The sequence below is a fragment of the Seriola dumerili genome, unplaced genomic scaffold (assembly GCF_002260705.1).
Source record: "Seriola dumerili isolate Sdu_G_001 unplaced genomic scaffold, Sdu_1.0 BDQW01000859.1, whole genome shotgun sequence".
Lineage (NCBI taxonomy): Eukaryota > Metazoa > Chordata > Actinopteri > Carangiformes > Carangidae > Seriola > Seriola dumerili.
This window is the reverse complement of record NW_019175114.1, coordinates 150846-170418: the sequence shown is the minus strand read 5'-3', so window position 1 is coordinate 170418 and position 19573 is coordinate 150846. Positions and strand designations below refer to the sequence as shown.

Here is a 19573-nt window from a genome sequence, read left to right as displayed (position 1 = left end):
CCTATAAGTCTACCTTACTCCAGTGTGTTTTGGGCTTCAGTTTGGAGATAAGCCTGGGATTAGGTTTAAATATAGTGGAGACATTTATGGTTCGGTTATATAATGTGTGTGTGTGTGTGTGTGTGTGTGTGTGTGTGTGTGTGTGTGTGTGTGTGTGTGTGTGTGTGTGTGTGTGTGTGTGTTGGCACGCGTGACGAAGCTATAACAGGGTGATGAGCTCTCTCGTCTGACCTCCTTTGGTGCTAAATTAAAATGAACCTGAATATTGATGCCTAATGAAGGAAGGTGTGTGTGTGTGTGTGTGTGTGAGACTGAGCGATGACGAGGCTTAAAGCCGGCCACTCTGGGAGATTACCTCAATATGAGTTTGGAGGGAGAGGACACACACAGACACACACACACACACACACACACACACACACACACACACACACACGTTTAGATGCTTGTGGAGTTTCTCATTTTGAGTTTTATAGAAAGTCAGTGTCAGGTTTTGGCTCCGTGTGTCGTGGATGTTGTTGCTTCAGTCTGAGTCACGCTGACTGCCACGGCTGCAGGACGCGCGGCAGCTTCACCTGGACGGCAGTGATGAGGTGGAGGTGCGTAGGGTTTGACCTTGGCTCCTGCAGACCAGCACCTCCGGCTGGAAGTGGATGTGAGTCGGTGAACGGAGGAGAGGAGTCCCTCCCCCTCAACCCACATACAGACCCAGAGAGACGGGGGTGATGGGACGGCAGACGACAGAGGCCTGAGGTTGGAAGGAGGAAGTTGGACGGCCACGTTTGTTCATTTATAATACTTTTGGTTTTTTAAATCAGTTTCCACTGTGTCTGTACGGTGGCCCTGAGAGCCCAAAACACACAAACACACACAACTTCAGAAAACATCTTCATCAGTTTGACAACACGTGCAGCAAATACTACTTCGCTTGAACGACGTTCTTCAGCTGATGAGAGGCGGCCATATTTGTTTTGCTTGTTTCCAGCCACTTCTGTGTTAAGTGAGAAAATGCAGTGAAGATGCTGATGAACATGATATGACTTGAACGTGGCGTTCTGTAGGACAGGTGTAGGACGGGTGTAGGACGGGTGTAGGACCACTGGATACTGGTTGCAGGTTTAGGTTACTAAAACACTTTGGTTAAGTTTGGAAAAAAATGGTGATCTGCTAAAAGAGAGAGAGAGAGAGAGAGACACATCTGGAATCATTAATGTCAACAGATGTTGATAGTGTCACTTCACAACATCTGACACGTGTCTTTTTAGAGCTGCCAATCATCCTTTCTGTTTAAAGCGATGGTGATGATGATGATGGTGATGATGAAGGTGAAGATGATGATGATGATGAAGAAGGTGAAGATGATGATGATGATGATGATGATGATGATGATGAAGGTGAAGATGATGATGATGATGATGGTGATGATGGTGATGATGAAGGTGAAGATGATGATGATGATGATGATGGTGATGATGGTGAAGATGATGATGGTGATGATGATGATGGTGATGATGGTGATGATGAGGATGATGATGATGGTGATGATGGTGATGATGATGATGGTGATGATGATGATGAGGATGATGATGATGAATATGATGACGATGATGAATATGATGATGATGGTGATGATGATGGTGATGAATATGATGAATATGATGAAGATGATGATGCTGATACAGTTTGAGATTAAATTTCATTTTCATAGATTTTTTTTCTGAACACGTTGTTTAAACACTTTATGATTCATTTACATTTAATTAAATTACTGCATGTTCCACAGTAACTAGATATTAAATCAATTACATAGTTTCTACATAGTCAATTTTTATCTTTCTCTCACCCTTTTATATGATTATATCACCCCCCCGTCTCTCTCTCCTCCTCTCCTCCTCTTCTTCCTCTTCCTCCTCTCATCCTCTCCTCCTCTTCCTCCTCTCATCCTCTCATCCTCTCCTCCTCTTCCTCCTCTCATCCTCTTCCTCCTCTCATCCTCTCATCCTCCCTCTTTGTCTTTTCCCCCATCGTAACAAAGTGTTTTAAAAGTGTCTTAATGTGAACGATCCTGCACCTTTAGAAAAACATGAATAACAGTAACATAGCAACCATGAGGAGAAGAAGAAGAAGTCAGTTTAAGATGAAGAAGGAAGAAAGGGGATTCCTTCTCCCCTTTCTTCTTCCTTTACTCTCTTCTGTCTTCACTTTTTAGCTTTTCATTTTTCTTTTTTCCTTGTTCTTTTCTTTTTTTTTTCGTCACACTCTTTGATCTTTGCAGAGGTCTGTGGTTAGAGATAATACACACACACACACACACACACACACACACACACACACACACACCTACCTAACTGACAGGTGTCCCATTGCAGTGACTGCCCGAAGCAACTGCAGGTTGAATGCTTTTGTGTGTGTGTGTGTTGGTACTAAAGAGAGCTCTAATAATACCTACACTTAGATTTGTCCCTTCATGGGAGTCCACAGATGCATAACTGTGTGTGTGTGTGTGTGTGTGTGTGGTGTGAGAGTGGCTGAAACAACATCGCGGGTGAAAGACGGGAGGCCTCGCAAGCCACAGGCTGATAATTTTCTGTGTGTGTGTGTGTGTGTGTGTGTGTGTGTGTGTGTGTGTGTCCCAGTTTGAAAGTGACAGCTGAGCGACAGAGCGCTGACACAGGAGAGGTGGAACGACAGATATGCCAGGAAGGTAGAGGAGGAGGAGGAGGAGGAGAAAAGAGAGAACTGATAGAGGGAGGGAAGAAGAGGAGGAGGAGGTGAGGATGGTAACAGGAGAGAGTGATAACAAGAGTGCTGAAGAAAGAATGAAAGATGGAAAGAGAAAATGGAGAAAAGATGAGGAAGGAAGGAAAGAAAAGGGGAAGGAGAAGATGGAGAAGTGAGGAGAAGAAGAGAGAGAGGAAGGAACAGGAGATAAAGGGAGGAGAGGAGCTGATGAGGGAAAAAGGAGTGATAGAAAGAGAAGAATGAAATGGGAAGAAGGAGGGAGGGGAGGAGAAGAAGAGAGTGAAAGAGAAAAAAGTGAGTAACAGAATGGAGGAAGAGAGGAGTTAAAGAGGAGGTAAAGAGGGAAGAGTGATAGTGCTGCAGAGAAAGAAGGAAACAATGGAGAGAAAGGAGAGAAGAAAGACACAAGGAAAGGAAGGTGTGGAGAGAAGAAAAGAGAGCAAGGAAAAGGAGATAAAAAGAAGAGAAGAAAAGGAAGGAGAAGTGGAGGAGGTGATGAGGAAGAAAGACAGCGATAGAAAGGAAGAGAAGAGGAAGGAGGAGAGAGTGAAAGAACAGATAGAAAAGAAGGAGGAGGAGGTAAGGAAAGGAATGGAGGAGGGGAGGATGGAAGAGGAGGTGAAGAAGAAGAGGAAAGAGTGTTGAAGAAAAATAGATGGAGAGAAGAAAAGAGAAAAAGAGTGTTTATACAAAAGAGGAGAGAGTGAGAGGAGAGGAGGGCGGGGAGCGTCCGCGCCCGTCCCAACTCTGGAGCTCCTGGCTGGGCCACGCTCTGCCAGAGGTGTCCCTGGAGAACCGGAGGTGTCCCTGGAGAACCGGAGGTGTCCCTGGAGAACCGGAGGTGTCCCTGGAGAACCAGAGGTGTCCCTGGAGAACCTGTCGTTGTTTATGCTACAAACAGCAGCTCTGAGGATTCAGCCAGGACCCTGCTGCTGAGTGAATAAGAGAGTGAGCGGATGAATAATGAATGTGTGAATGTGTGTCAGTGTGTGTGGAGCCTGGAGGGGCCACGGTAAATATCAGGGGCCGTGAGGTCACGGTGTAACCCCAGCTGAAAGGCGACTCTGTCGGGGGAAGGAAAGACTGTTTCACCTCCACTCATCTCTTCCTGCTCACCTGACACCTGCAGAGCCGAGGGACCGCCCCCCCCCCCCCCCCCCCCCCGACAAACCTGAACACTTGAGACAGGAAGGACGATCACTCCGAGGAACCTGCCGGTGTCTGTCCGTGTCTCTGTCCGTGTCTCTGTCCGTGTCTCTGTCCGTGTCTTTACTGCAAATATTCAGTCACTCGATGAAATACAGCTTCAGATTCACAGTGTAATTCTGTTTCAGCTTTACACCTGAGGGTGTGTCAGTGAGTCCGATGGAGAAAGGTCAAAGGTTAACGTTAATGCAGTGAGGGACTGTCGGCTTCATCTCCGCCTCGAATAAAATCTGTTTTACTGCGTTTACTCCTGGCGTCCACACGAGGACGCAGGTTTGAGCGCCTAAAACTGAGACTTGAAAAACTCTGATGACCCCGTTTTATTTTGAAAACTCTGGGGTTGTGTTTTATTTTGAAAATGTGTTGTAGTCTGTTTCTAGTCTGGTCTGGTTACACCTGCTCGCACCTGCTCAGTGTAGGTGAGAGAAATGTTTCCAGGTGTTGGTCTGGACGGAGATTGTGGTCGTGATGTCACAGCTGAAGACTTTGACCTCTCTCTGACCTTGACCTGACAGGTGTGAGTGGTTCAACCTGAGAGCGGCTTCTGTTGGAGAAATCTAATTCTCACCTGTTCTCTGCTACATCTTTAAGACTTCCTGTTTCCTTCACCTCCGCCTCGCTCTGTCGTTCAGTCCTCAGACTGATGAAAGGAACTTCAGTGTTTCACCACTGAGGCGACGTGTGAGGAAAAAGGGGGAATCCCTGAAAGCCAAAAACAGAAAGGTGGTGAGGGGGTTGCCAGGTTGGTGTGGGTGCCAGGTTTGAGGTTACTCCCCCCCCACCACCCCACCATCACACACACACACACACACACACACACACCTCCACCTCCACCTCCACTGCTCCAGTATCACTGTGTGAACAAACAAACAGCTGCAGCATGCTGGGTTGCCAGGCGGACTTAGTTGCCAGGCTTTTGTTTATCCCCCCTTTTAGTGTGTCAGGGTCATTCCTTCTGGCACACTGCTCCACACACACACACACACACACACACACACACACACACACACACAGTCTGAAGTGGGTTGCAGTAAAACAGAAGAAATCTCTTCATGCAGATTTAGATCTTCATCTCATCTCATCTCTCTCTCTCTCCGCTGCTTTTGGACACGATGGTGCTAATTACCCACAATGCTGTGTGTGTGTGTGTGTGTGTGTGTGTGTGTGTGTGTGTGTGTGTGTGTGTGTGTGTGTCCGTCCCTGTGGGAGAGTCGTTCTCCAAAATCAGCAGCTGATGACAGAGAAGTCAGTTAATTCAAGACCTCCTCTTCAGTCTCTCTCTCGTCGTCTTCTTCTTTTTCTTCTTATTGTTTCTTTTTTCTCTTTTTCATTCGTGTGTTCATAATCTTTTTCTTTTGTTTCTCATTTTCCTCTTTTTAGTCTTTTTAACTCTTTTATTCAGTTTTATTCTTTTCTAATCCTCCAATCGCTTCCTAAATTTTTTTTGGTTCAGGTCATTTTTCTTTTTCTTCTTTTCTTTCCTCTGTTCTCCTTTATTTTAATTTTTTTATCTGCTCTCTTTTCTTTTTCTCCTCTGTCCTCATCTCTCCTTCCTTTTCATCTTTCTCTTTTCATCCCTGCCATCTTCTCCTCCCTCTTCTTCCTCCTCTTCCTCCTCTTCCTCTCGGTCTGAAACTTTTATCAGACCATTTGTACAAACACGCGTCCGTCCCATCAGCCTGATCAGCTGGGTGTTTCCCTCCCTCTGATTGGCTGACAGCAGTGAGCCACAGGTGTCTGAGTCCTCGCCGTCCACGTCCTCCTGATTTCTGATTTCCCCCGAGAGAGTGTGTGTGTGTGTGTGTGTGTGTGTGCCTGCACCTTGAGCCAACAGAGGAAGCTCAGGTGTTCTGACTGAGACTCTGAGCAGGAAGTGGGTGTGGCCTGAAACCTCTGATATGATTAATCATGTAAACACACTCACTATATGAATCTAAAGATGATGACAAATAAAATGTTTAATTCCTAAATGACGTGTAATTTCATAACTTTTGTTTCAGTCTGAGTCGCAGCGCGACGACAGACCATGAAAACATTAATCATCAGTTAAACGAACAGCAGCAGATTTCTAATTGTTAATGTGATGAACTCAAAGTTTAGCTGCTCCTCCAGCAGGACGGATCAAACACAGGCTGATGCATGCTTGCAGCGTGCACACATGCAGACACATGCAAGGACACATAGCTTTCTATTTCTGTGTGTCTATCTCTTATTTCACCCTGTTGTTCTCTGTTTATCAATTCACTTCTGCTCGATTCAGTTCCATTAACGTATTAACGTGACCCGGAGCCACTGAGCCGCTTTCTCTCCTCGTGTTTCCTGATGATGAAGCGACGCAGAAAAACCTGAGTCTGTATCGGTTTGTTGAATTTGCTCCGAGGTCATCGGGTCACAGCGTCATTGAGAAACGACATTTTCACCTCGTTGGTCTTCATCCTGTAAATGTGTTCGACTAACTGCCGAGTGCATTTCACATTTTCACGTCTTCATCACTGACCGGACAGCCGGAGGCGTCGGATACTGACGCACGTTTCCTTTCATTTCAATTTAAAGCGATCACCAACACAACAAACCTGGAGCTGAGGCGATAAAACATACAGCGATAAAATGTGACCGTACACAGTTTATAAACAAGACGTGCTAATGACGTTAAAGACGGGAAGAGGATGGAGGTAAAGAAAGACGGAAGGAAAGGAGGAAAGACAGTAAAACCAGAGGGAGAAGCAGGGAGGGAAGGAAAGAAGGAAGCAAGGAGATTAGGAGGCGGGAAATAATAAAGGGAGATAAGGAAGAAGGAAGTAAAGAAGACAACGATGCTAGGACTGAGAGAAAGAAAGTAAACATTGGAAATAAAAAGCACTGTAGTTCATCTTTACATTAAAGCAGCTAGACGTAGCTTCTGTATGTTGTTGAGTTGTTGTTCTGACATTATCACAAAGGTTTCAACTTCATCTGCACCAAACTGCATCAGAAAAACACTGATGTTTAACATACACCTGCTTTATTCAGTGTTTTTACTGGTTCTAATCAGCTGGTGTGTTCGTTGTGGAGAGGAGGAAACCTCTGTGGATCATTCAGCTGCAGATAAAAACCTCCTGAACCACCGACACTGAAGGAATCAAACCAGGAGAAGCTGCAGACAACAACTCCCATGATCCCACGCTGCTTTGTGACATCACTAAACTCAGTCTTTTGTTATTGTTTTTATTCCGTTTTTATTTTGAAACAGTTTTTGCATCACTGATGTTGATTTGTTTCCTTCTCAGAGCAGAACTCATTTCGTCCAAGTAGAAAAAGGTTTTAATTCTAATGTCATTTTTGAGATGTTTTTAGAAGATTGAGTCTCTTCTGTTCATGTCTGATGGGGATTTGACGACACCTATAAAACACTTTATCTTCAATACGACCTTGACCAGAATATGAACTGATACCAGCTCCTCTCTGAGTGTGTGTGTGTGTGTGTGTGTGTGTGTGTGCTAATAACTGCAGCCAACACACTCAGAGGAGACACTTACTGAGAAAGTGGAGATAGCTAATATGGAAATTAGGATATGATATGATTTGCGTCTGTGTGAAAACCCGACTTCAACGTCTCAGTCAACAGTGACCTTCCTGTCCTGATCTCTACGAACACACCTCGGATCACAGACATAAAACCTTCACATGATGCTCTTATTGTTTTATCTGAACTTCCTTTTTAAAGCTGCGTTCATTGATGATTGACCACTAGGGGGCAGACAGACCCCACAGGTGGAGGCAACATAGCACATTTCCTCAAGTTTTAAGGTTTTACACCACTTTGTTTTATGTGACAGCTGTAGTTTCTTTGCAGACGCTGATTTTAAAAACGTATATAAGGATCTTATAAAACACATGGACATTACAGCTCCATGTTTCTTCTTCTTCTGTGTTTTATTTGAAGTGTTGATCCATCAGAAGATATAAAAACCATCTCAGTGTAGTTTTACATCTCCTCTCTCAGGCTTCTCTCTGGAGCTCTGGTAACAGCGTAAGCCAATCAGAAGAGAGGAGGCTCTGAGCCTCTCTTCTGATTGGCTGACTGTTTTCTGAGTGATCCAATAAAAATAAAGCAGATTTCAGGTAAAAACACTCAGAGAAACCAAATCCTGCAAGGTTTGGATGGTGGGTCCAGGTGGGCGGGGCTTGGTGACTGCTTTGTTGTGACATCACAAAGTTCCAGAAGTCCTGACGGCTGGTTTTAAGGCTCAGTTTCTGAATACAGGCTGTGTGCATTTCTCTGTGGACTGAGGCTTTGATTCTTTAGATAAATAGAACCAATGGTCAAGAACATACATGAAAGTAGAGATTTTAATATTTTAAATCATGTTTAAAGTATTTCTTCTTGTGGGAAATATGAATATAAAGCCTTAAATTGCAATCATTAAATAGTGTTTAACATGCAGATGAAGCTGGTCTCCATCAGCACAGAAAGGCTTGAGTAGCACAGTGTGAACGCCTTAGAGGACCATAAAGACAGCAGCAGGTGATAAACAGCAGGGAGGACTTGATGTTAACATGTAGAGAGCTCCACGCCGGCCTGCGGAGGACTTTAAGGTGAAGTCAGTGGCGTCAGAGCGGGCGATGCCAGAGGACTCGCTGAGCTAATGAGTCAGGTTGGCTCAGTGTGAGGAGTGGGCCTGGACTGTCTGCAGCCTGAGCAACAACAAAGCACAATGAACCAACTACTGGCAGTCAGGGACAATCAGTCAACCCCGCCGAGAAGCAGAAAAGCACCTTCAGCAGCAGACTGATCCAACTCCCTCTGACGGGCCGGGACGCAGGAAGCCAATTTAGGGCCAAACAGTCTGAAAGGAAGAAGAGAGGAGAGAGCAGAGCCTTGTTAAAAAAAAACCTTTGAGATCACGAGCTCCTCTGTATCACTCGCTGAGTTTATATAATCACCCATTTACAGACAACGATGCATTTATAGGTTTAAAGCATTTAAAGACGAGACAATGATTCAGACCAGCACATGTGGTCTGTTTGTTGTTGAGTCAGATACTCAGTGTAGTGTAAACGCTCTGTCTGTCTTCACTCTCTTATTTATCGCTTTGTCTCGCTCTAGTTTCGTGTGTTTCGCTGATTTGGTTGTTTCGAGATCAGGACTGGATCCGGACATCTGCTTCCATCGTCTTCATTTTCCAGTTTGCAAAATACTGTGCACAGTTATGATGCAATACATATTTTAGTCTTCTGTCGTGTACTTTGTTGTGTCGTCCCACCAAACCAGCGAGGGGCTTTTATTTTGATGCATCTATATATAAAAAAATCACCTTTTGTGAGCTAAGTGGTGTGATTAATGTTGTAGGTATTTTATTCATCAAAGTATTGGACGGATTAAAACTATGACCTCACGGTGGCGCTGGATGAAAAGTCATTGTCAGTGTCTGTTTCATGACAGACTGATGGAAACTCAGAACATTTGCGACTGTTTTGTCGAGTTTTGAAAAACAAAATTATGTTTTATTATGTTGCACAAAACTGCGACGGAAACTCGGCTGGTGTCAGACACTGTTTGTCAGATCAGGTTTGAATCACTGAGACAACTTCTTCTACTTCATGGCCAAAGGAGGCTCCAGATAAAAGGAACAATCGATCACAGCGTCACCACAGACTTCACTCTGGAGCGGCGTCTTCACCTGTCTGAGGTAAACCTCGGCCGTTACAAGCTTTCGAAAGGTGTCTGTGGAGGTGTGAAGCACTGTCATCCAACCTGGAGCGTCGCCGTGACGCACGGAGGCGGCTGCATGTCAGGGTCACTCCTCCCTCTTCCTCCCCTTTCCTCCCCTCTCCTCACCACCCACCCCCACCCATCCTGAAGCCAAACGGTCCCTGTGGTCCTCTGCCAGCTCAGCTTGGCTCTCTGCCTGATATCAGTGAATCATTTCCTGCGCCGGGCAGCCGCTCGCCTCCGATCTCAGCAGCAGCAGCAGCAGCAGCAGCACGGTGACAAAATGTGTTTTCTCCTCTCAGGCTAATTGAATTGAAGGTGCTGCATATTCACTGCTGCTGCTTCTGGACAGCAGCGTCCTCTGAGGAGAAGTATTTCTGTGAGAGTTTTCGCTCTCCATCACCGCGCTCTGACAGGACGCTGCTTTTAGAGAGAAGCAAAAAGAGCTGATGGGATTGCTCCTCAGCGATGCCACACCTGCTGAGAGCTGCTCCCCTTCATCCTCCTCCTTTTATATGGAGGGATCCTGGTGTCAAAACTGTAGTGCGCACGCAAAGAGTTCAAATGGTAATAAACCTGCAGGTCAGGGTGAGAGGACGCTGTGCCTTCACTGATATACCAGGAGTTACGTTCATAGTGGAAGATTTACAACCTTTGCCAACACTTTACTGTAGCCTTTATGTAGCTCGGTGAAAATCTTTAAAACACGACCCACATGCCATGAGGTGCGTTCAAAGACTAGCTGATCACGGCTAATGTTCCTCCTCCTCCTCTACGCTCTGGAAGGTATCGTATTAAAGGTCCATACAGTATAAAGGTAGATGACCATGTGTTGTTTGATTGGCTGACTGACCTGTTGTTACTAGAGCTGCAGAGAGAAGCCTGAGGGAGGAGATGTAAAACTACACTGAGATGGTTTTTATATCTTCTGATGGATCAACACTCCAAATAAAACACAGAAGAAGAAGAATATATGGGACATTTAAGAGGGACTGTATTAAGTAAGTTTTGGCCTCCCCGGTCTGCAGGAGACGTGGGTGTTTATCGGCTCCAGCTCTGATCGCCGTTGGTGTAAAGCACCAGAGAGAGTGAACGCAGCCCCGAAATAAGTTTTAAAAACATTTAATTGCTGATCGAAGCGTCTGACGGAGAACCGACCCCGGGATGAGTGTGTGTGTGTGTGTGCGTGCGTGCGTGTGTGTGTGTGTGCGTGCGTGCGTGTGTGTGTGTGTGCGTGCGTGCGTGTGTGTGTGTGTGCGTGCGTGCGTGTGTGTGTGTGTGCGTGCGTGCGTGCATGCGTGCGTGTGTGTGCGCTCTGTAAGTGCACATGATGATGTCACTCCCTGTAGTTTTGTGTGTAAAACCTGTCAATCGCCTCTTTGTAGTGGGTTTACCCGCGTTTAACAAACCTGCTAATTTTGGTGTAAAAAGGTTTTTACAGTGTCGGTTTTTTCCCGCCTCTCAGAACCCATGAACCTGTCAGACCCGATCCTGAGATACAGCTCGGTTAGGACTCAACATTTGCTGATAACGTGTCAACAGTTTTGGCTTCAATGATCTTCTGTAGTTTCCAGCCGAGCAGCACGAGCGCTCACTCCTCCCGAAACACCGACGCACGACAACAACATGTTCACACCAAGGTTTTAGGTTTTAGTTGTTTGACCTTAAGGGAGAAACATACTTCAGACATGATGCGGGGGGGGGGGGGGGTGGGGGGGGGGGTGAGAAAGAGAGAGAGGGGTGGGAGGGAGGGAGGGGGGGGTTGTAGCTTGCCAGAGGTTGGGAGAAACGCTTGGAGGAGAAAGGAGCAAGCCAAGCGTACGGCCATTCTGCTCACACACACACACACACACACACACACACACACACACAGAGGAGAGGGACACACTGTATCTGATGAATAGCTGAAATGGTATGGAAATAAAGGAGGAGGGAATATGCATGCACCTACGCCAAGCGCATGGCTCTGGACACACACACACACACACACACACACACACACACACACACACACACAATGGAGGCAGGAGTGATGAATGCATGAAAAAAAAGAAAATGGAAATAAGGAACAGGCTCTGCTGTAATTCACTTAAGGAACAGTCTGTTGTCTTCTGAACCACGTACAGTCTGACTCTAGTTCAGTAAATGTCTCTTGTGTGTGAGCGACAGCGACAAACTGATTTATAGCCATGATTCCACATATGAAATGAGAGAGAGAGAGAGAGAGAGAGAGATGGCAGTAAAGGAAGGGACAGAGATTTGTTCCTTAACCCCTCTTCACCATGTCCACATACTTATGGCCACGCTGCGTGGCGTCTGGAGGTTCGCACCACCTGAACCTTTATTCAGCGCCTCCTGCTGAGAGCAGCTGATGCTCAGCTCCGGGAGGAAACGGCTTCCAGTTCAGTGACGGGTCAGAACGTGAGCGACACGTGACGCGTGTAGATGCGTGTCACAGGAAGTGAAGCGTCATCACCGTGATGACACGTCACTGTCGGTCTGTGACGGAGACGTCGTTCTCAGAGTTCACAAAGAAGAAGAAATTTTAAAGCATTTTAAAACACGTGTCTCTGACTGAACCGTTTTATTGTGAAAAAACACTCCTATCAATAATCTCATATTTTTCTGATCAGCTTCATTGATTAGATCTGAGGATGTGACAGTATCTCCAGTCACAGCTTTACAGTCGAAACTTCCAGGCAGAAGCTCATTAGATATCTCCTGTTGGTGGTATGTTCAAGGACACTGACTAATCTTCATGGTCTATGTTGCATCCAGTGCATTATGGGTAACAGACAGTCTGTGATCAAGTAACTCCGTCGTAAAAAATAAAACAAGACTTAATTTAAACCTAAATGAAGTGTGTGAATTTATCTGCTGTGTGTGTGTGTGTGTGTGTGTGTGTGTGCAGTCCATGTTTTATGCTTGTTAATAAAGGTGCCTGAATAAAACACGACAGGTTCTTGTTTATGTTGCGGGACGGTGAAAACCTGACGACATGAAATATGCAGGAAGTGAATGTGAGGTGTCACATGGCTGCAGGTTTATGGAAACACGCTCTTAAACAGCTGCAGCATCTGTCTGAATATCTGTTCTTCATTGTGTTTGTGACTCTTCATGCACATTTGCATGTGTGTGTCCTTCCTGAGGGCGAGGCTTGTTTGGATGGTGGGTCGTCTTTGTTGGTGTTTTGACCCAGAAATTCATCCTGTCTCTCTCTCTCTCTCTCTCTCTGTTTCATCATTCACTCACTCTGGGCGTCTGTAGCTTAAATCTGTCTGTTATTGTTTCTCTTCCCACCCACATCAAACCATTTCACTTCATGTTGTGGGTGAAGTTTCAGTTTTCCCGTGAGCAAGACACTTTACTGTTGAATCAGGAGGAAACCTACTTCCTGCAAAGTTTCCATCACCACTTCCAGAGTCGGACGCTGGGAGTTAAAAGCTTGATTAAAGGTTAAATGAGACGTAACCACAACAAAACATCATCTCACCGTTTGGTATCTATCACACAGCAGCAGAGATGAGTGTCTGTCGCTGACTGACTGACTGACTGATGGAGTTTCCTCGTTGGACTTTGCTTTTTCTTGTCTTTGTCGTGAGATTTCGCGACTTTTCAGAAACATTTAGTGACGAATGCAGAAACTTTTTGGACAAATCTTAGCTGCTTTCCATCGAAGAGAGTCGCCGGTCCTGCCCTGCGAGTTTCCCGCCGCAGACACACCTCTCTGTGCTCACTGCGTGGTCGCTGACGTGTTTCTCTCTCTGATCACTTCAGTGTAAAGTAAATGCAGCTGAGATCACGGCGCAGACTTTGTCTTTCACCGACGTGTTCGGCGATTTGGTCGGACGACTTCGTGCAGCTTGGAAACAGCTTTACAGTTAACACGTGGTCTTAATGTGTCGCGTTTCAGTCACGACTTCAACAGAAACAGAAAAACATGTCAATGAGAAGCTGTACTGTGAATTAAAACACTGTATATGTGATCACAGAGAGGAGAGAACAGACCACGACCCGATGATGTTCCTGCTTCAATAAATTGCGTTTTTTCTGATCTTCCTGTCACAGTCTTGTTGTTGTGTGCTGTTGTGTGCAGGGCTATTAGCATTAAGCATGTTGTAATCCACACTTCCTCAAAGGCAACACCAAAGAGGCCAGTCCAGCAGACTTCAGTTAAAACCTGAAGGTCTGGTTGCAGCGTGAGGCCAGAACAGACGGAGCGAGTGGTAAACAACAACACCACGAGTAAGAAGACAAAAAGAAACATCATTAAAAACAGTGAAATCAGTGAAAGACTGGAAGCTCTGAAGGCGAACGCATCTCAAAGTGTCTGTTCAGTAATTTGATGTTTGCAGCGGCTCGTCCTCGTTCAGCCCGGAGCTGAAGGAAGAAGAGTGAACGCAGAGTTTAGAGGTTGATTACTGTCTGAAAGAAGGGTGATATTAAACACATCAGCCCTTCTGATTCGCATGAACTCACACCCTCAGTGTCACTCAGGGTGTTCTTGTACTTGACTCTCAGATCAGTAAAACCAGCGAGTCGTAGAAAACATGTTGTGAGTTCTCAAATAAGTTATTCGTCAAAAAAAAGAAGAAAAACATTTGGTCTTGTTTGTGCAAAGAAAGAAGGAAGTAGGTGAGGTGGAGAAGGAAGAGAGGCGGGAGTAGAGGAGAAGTTACGTAGGAAAGAGTTGGAGTTACAGGTAAGAAGGAGAGGAAAAGGTAGAGGAGGAAAAAGGGAGATAGGAGGTATGGTAAAGGAGGAGATAGGTGAGGAAAGGAGGCAGGGAAGAAATGAAGGAGGCAGAAAAGGACAGGAGAAGGTGTATAAGGCGAGGAGCGAGGTAGAGAAGGAAACGAGGAGTCGTGTACGGACGGGAGGACGTACGAAAAATAAAAGATGAGGTCAGGAATGAGAGAAGGAAGAGAAGATTTATGGAGGTGAAGGAGAAGACAGGAAAGGACATAAGAAGTGAGGAAAATCTATAATTCACCAACAGCAGGACCGTGACACGGTATTTCTTTCTGCTTGACCTTCATCAGACGCGTTGCCGAAAAGTTCCAGCGTTAAAAGCTCGTGCCTCCTCCCACTCTCGTTCATCCATCCTCCAATCCTCGCGCTGCAGTTCTTCTTCGTCTTCTCGTCTTACGGCGCCGTTAGACTGAGCGACTTCTCGTCTCTGTAGATGTTGATGTCCTCCACACTGACATTTGGTCCGGTCCTCCCTTCAGGTTATATAGATCCCGTTATATCGATCTTGTTTGTAGATCATACAACACACACGTCTCCATACTGTGGATGTTAATATATGTTATATATGGTCTGAAACAAATGATGCTGCTGTTTACAGAAGAGAAATTCAGTGTTTTTCATTCGGTCCCTTCAGTCGCCTCGTTACCTCCGACCCGTCTGTGACTTCGGGAATGTGTCAGAGGAACAAACGAGCGAGTACGTGACCGAGTGTTGGAGCAGAATGGAAACCAGGAGTGAACCGCTCATCAGGAGCTACTGTACTCCACATACGTGTGTGTGTGTGTGTGTGTGTGTGTGTGTGTGTGACTGAGTGGATGACAGCTTTTGATAAGAATGGAAAACAGAGCTAGATTTTCCTTTGATGTGGACACACACACACACACACACACACACACACACACACACACACACACACTTCAGAAATCAGATTTGGGAGCTGTGAAGAATAAATGCATGAAGGGTTGAAAAACGAGGCCTGTCTAATCATTCAATTAGGATCCAAGGCAGATGGTCTGGATACACACACACACACACACACACACACACACACACACACACACACACACAGACCTGTTACACACTCACACTTCGTCAGTCTTGCTCTCTTCGAACTCTGGCAACATAATACGAGGGACCGTGTGTGTGTGTGTGTGTGTGTGTGTGTGTGTGTGTGTGTGTGTGAGAGAAGGATTGTCATGTGATCTGTTCATGTGATTGTCTTGAAAGCGTCAGACTCTGGTTGTAGGAGCTTCATTGTTTCAGCTCATGTTGTTGAACCTGAGACAGACTCAAAGGTTCATAGAGGCTCTGACGGTCACACTGAAGCATTAATATGAAGTATATTAATATGAAGTATATTAATATGAAGTCTGGCCTTGAAGGCTAAAATAAATAAAATCTTCAAATCAATGCTGGAGGAAACCAGTGTGGTGACAGTATGAAAAGTTCTGCATCACTGAAACTCCAATAATAATGTTGCTCGTATAAATCAAATACTTTGCTCTGAATTTAAACACAATTCAATCCTGAAAAGCCAAAGTGTAAAACACTGTGACACATTCTCCGTGTCTGAGGTGTCGAGCGGCGCAGGTGGGCGCAGGTGCTTCATCAGGTGGGAGTCGATCTCCGAGAGTTTTCCGGACTGATTGCCGCCCTTTCAGAAGGTCCGAGCGGCTGCTGAATGATGAGCGGGGTGAAGCTGTGGGCCGCCGCCGCCTCGCAGGACGTAATCATCGGACGAGTGAAGAAGCCATTCAATCACGGCTCCGTCCTGACTCTCCAGGAGCTCGAATCAAACGCTCCTCATCTCATGACTCAAGGATTCAAAATACACTAGACGAGTGTTTCACCTGTCACTTCTGGAGTGGTGGTTTAAAAAATCTTTTTATTATCATCAACTCTTCTCCTGAAGTATCATCTGTGTTCCTCTGCGCCACACAACTCCACTGTCGTCCCAAATATAACACACACACATTCTCTTTCCATATATGAAATACAAACATGGAAAATACTTTTATACATGTTCAGATACTCATTGTACTTTGGGTATTTCATTTATGTAATAAACTCATATCTTCATATATCCAGAGGACGTATATGTGTGACATTAATATATCAGCTTGTAGGTATAGGTGTACAGGTAGTTGTGGAGGTTTTTCAAAATAAAATAAATTGTCAGTCTTTGTTGTTGTTATAAATAAAGTTGTAAAGTGTAAAAGTCGTGTGGATCCTTTATGTTTCATCCACCTGCTTCCATTTATGGCAAAGAAATGTTTTCTCTCTGCTGACGTTGAAAAACGGAGGAAGAGGAGGCGTGATGAAGAACACCTTGATGCTGTGGTACCTGCTGCTGGGAGGGGGGGTCAGCGTCAGTCTAGACAGGTGTTTCTGTGCGTGTCAGCCCACACACCTTTTCTCTCCATCACCATAGCAACTTATAAAAACCACCTCTGGGTCCATGTAGGGCAGAAGAAGTGGCAGTGTTGTAGAAAGGCATGCTGGGAAATGTAGGAAACCGACGGAGGAAACGAGGGGACGGTGTTTAAACCACAAAATGAAATCTGTCACAGGACATCTTTGAGACTTTTTGAGACGCAGGTTTCCCTCTGACTTCAGTCCTGTGTTGACGCTCCTGTCTCCGTCTCTGCAGCTGGTAAACTGGGCCAGTCAGCAGCAGGATCAGGATGAGAAGATGGCTGGCTGTGTGTTTCCAATGGGACCAGAGAGCTTTCAGCGCTTCACGCCGGACTCCCTGGCGGCCATCGAGCAGCGCATCGCCCAGGAGGAGGCCCGACGCAAAAAACACTACCAGGAGGTACACACACACACACACACACTCACTCACATACACATACAGACCACTATTATTATTATTATTATTATTATTATTAGTAGTAGTAGCAGTAGTATTATTAGTATTAGTATTATTATTATGAAAACAAGTGGAAACAAGAATCAGAAAATGACTGGAAGGTAAAACCTGACTAAAATACAGAGATGTGGAGCAGCTTCAGGAGGCAGATGTGAGATACTTCACAGGTAGTGATGCTCTGGTATGTGTGTGTGTGTGTGTGTGTGTGTGTGTCTCAGGACCTGGGCGACGTGGAGCTCCCCAAGCCCCGGCCCGACTTGGAGGCAGGAAAACAGCTGCCGCGCATCTTCGCCGACATCCCATCTCATCTGGTGGGCGTTCCCCTGGAAGACATCGACCCATACTACTTCAAAGACCAGAGGGTAGGTCACCCAGAGAGGGTGTGTGTGTGTGTGTGTGTGTGTGTGTGTGGATGAAGGGTTTTTGGAAAAACCCCCTGTTTTCTGTTGGAGAATCCCTGGCAGATAATTTGACTCTTTGGTAGCCTACTTCACTGAAAACCAGAGGGTAGGTGACCGAGTGTGAGTGTGTGTGTGTGTGTGTGTGTGTGTGTGTGTGTGTGTGTGTTTTCCCTCTTTTTCTCTGCCACTGTCTCCCTCTGTCTCTCCGTCCTGTTTTTAAACTCTGCGTTAACGTCTGATCTGTTCCTGACTTTTGAGCATTTCCCTTCCTTTCAAAATAAAACACACGGGGGAGAACTGGCTGTGTTCATTCTCCGTCCAAGGGCAGACGTCAGTTTTCTTTGACTGAGTTACAGCAGCTTATGTTAAAACTCATTTTGTAAAAGCATGACTCACACAGGAAAATAAATTGTGCACTGGTGCATTGTGTTGTGACGAGACCTGAATCGTAATTGGTAGTTAATCCACACATGGTGCTCACCTGTTCTATTAATGGTTAAATGACTGTACTGATGATGCTGCGTTTCTGTTCGACTCTGTGTGTTTATGGGGTTTTACAGGAGCCTTGTGTCTCCGTCGTGTCACCTCCACTGACTACAACTAACTAAGAGATGGAGGGAATTATCAATCACAATCATGCCTTGGTTAGGTTTAGAAAAAGATGGTGATTAGGGATAAAATTAGTACTTCCTCAACATTAGACGACTTTGTTGTCATGGTAACAATAATAACAACTTTGATAATAGAAACGACATAAACTGTTGACCCGTCCGTCCACCACCTCCTCCTCCTGACGTGGACTCTGTCTCTCTTTATTCTACGTCACAGACATTTTTCCCTCCGCTCCTGTCGTCGTTACTACGACCACGAGATGTCGCCTAGCAGCAAAACCCAACTATGATGTCATAACAAGCTGCTGCACAGACGACCTGTGGGCTCGTTTCTTACCTTTTAGGGAAGAGATTAAGATCATCAAGACACGTCTGAAGAAGACAGTTGATTTGAGGAGACAGATGAAAACAAAACAGTGTCATCTGCATAAAATGAGAGAATCAGAGTTCCTCCTGATATTCGTGCAGATGGCCGTGTCCACAGTAAAACACAGAGGAGTAGAACAGTTGAGTCAGCAGCTGGATGGATTCCTTCTGCTTTTAGTGACGCTTGTTTCTCTGTGAGAAAAGAAACCAAACATGTCCCCAGCTCTTCCTCTGGTGCAGACCTGGGTGTCGGTTGGAAAAACGCCCTCGGCCGACTCTCTCTGCTCTTTTTGTGTTTGTGTTTCCGTCTCTCTCCCTGGTGAAGTTTCTCTCAGGGGAGTTTCCTCACCCTCCCTCCTCTCTGTTTCACTCTCTCTCTCTCTCTCTCTGTGTTTAGCTCCGGTGTGTTTGTGTCCTCTGGGTTTTACTGAGGCATCCAGGGCGAACACACACACACACACACACACACTTCATTTGTGTGTGTGTGTGTGTGTGTGTTCTTGTGCCAGTCGCTCTGCAGGAACACTTAGAGTTTGAGGGATTTACCTAAAAACACTGAGTCTGTGTTCTTGTTCTGTTACACTGATATTCAGCTAAACTTTCTCTGGGTTTTAAAGGGTCAAAGGTCATGACAGGACTTCAGCCCGTCCACATTAACATTACATTATATGTAAAGTGGCTCACCCTGTGTCCTTTATAAATGAATTTATAAACTACTGAAATCTGAATGGTGAGGAAACAGAACTGCAGCGTGGCTCATGTTCACTGTGTGTGCGGTGAAGTGAAGTCTAGTAAAAAGCTTTGGCTGAGGGAAACATTGTGGTTTGGGTCAGTCTGTCTGTTTGTCGTGTGGCACAATAACACAAACTAACCCCTGTGTTCTGTGAGGTTTTGAACAGATCGATGTGAAGATCTGAAATTATTCTGTAAC

At 45.5% G+C, this 19573-nt stretch overlaps 1 protein-coding gene and 1 long non-coding RNA gene across 2 annotated transcripts in view; one reads left to right on the top strand and one right to left on the bottom strand.

Annotated features, from left to right (window-relative positions):
• Positions 1 to 8703: 8703 nt before the first annotated feature.
• Positions 8704 to 18918, bottom strand: LOC111237389. The gene is made up of 3 exons (XR_002665765.1): positions 18614 to 18918; positions 17486 to 17587; positions 8704 to 8774 (listed from the first exon to the last, which is right to left on the bottom strand). It is a non-coding gene; the product is annotated as an uncharacterized LOC111237389 (long non-coding RNA).
• LOC111237388 (sodium channel protein type 4 subunit alpha-like) overlaps positions 17085 to 19573 on the top strand; it is a 129243-nt gene continuing 126754 nt past the window's right edge. Inside the window, exons 1-2 of the mRNA XM_022766469.1 lie at positions 17085 to 17207; positions 17483 to 17626. Coding sequence (XP_022622190.1) covers positions 17085 to 17207; positions 17483 to 17626 — 267 coding nt within the window. The remainder of the gene's footprint in view (positions 17208 to 17482; positions 17627 to 19573) is intronic.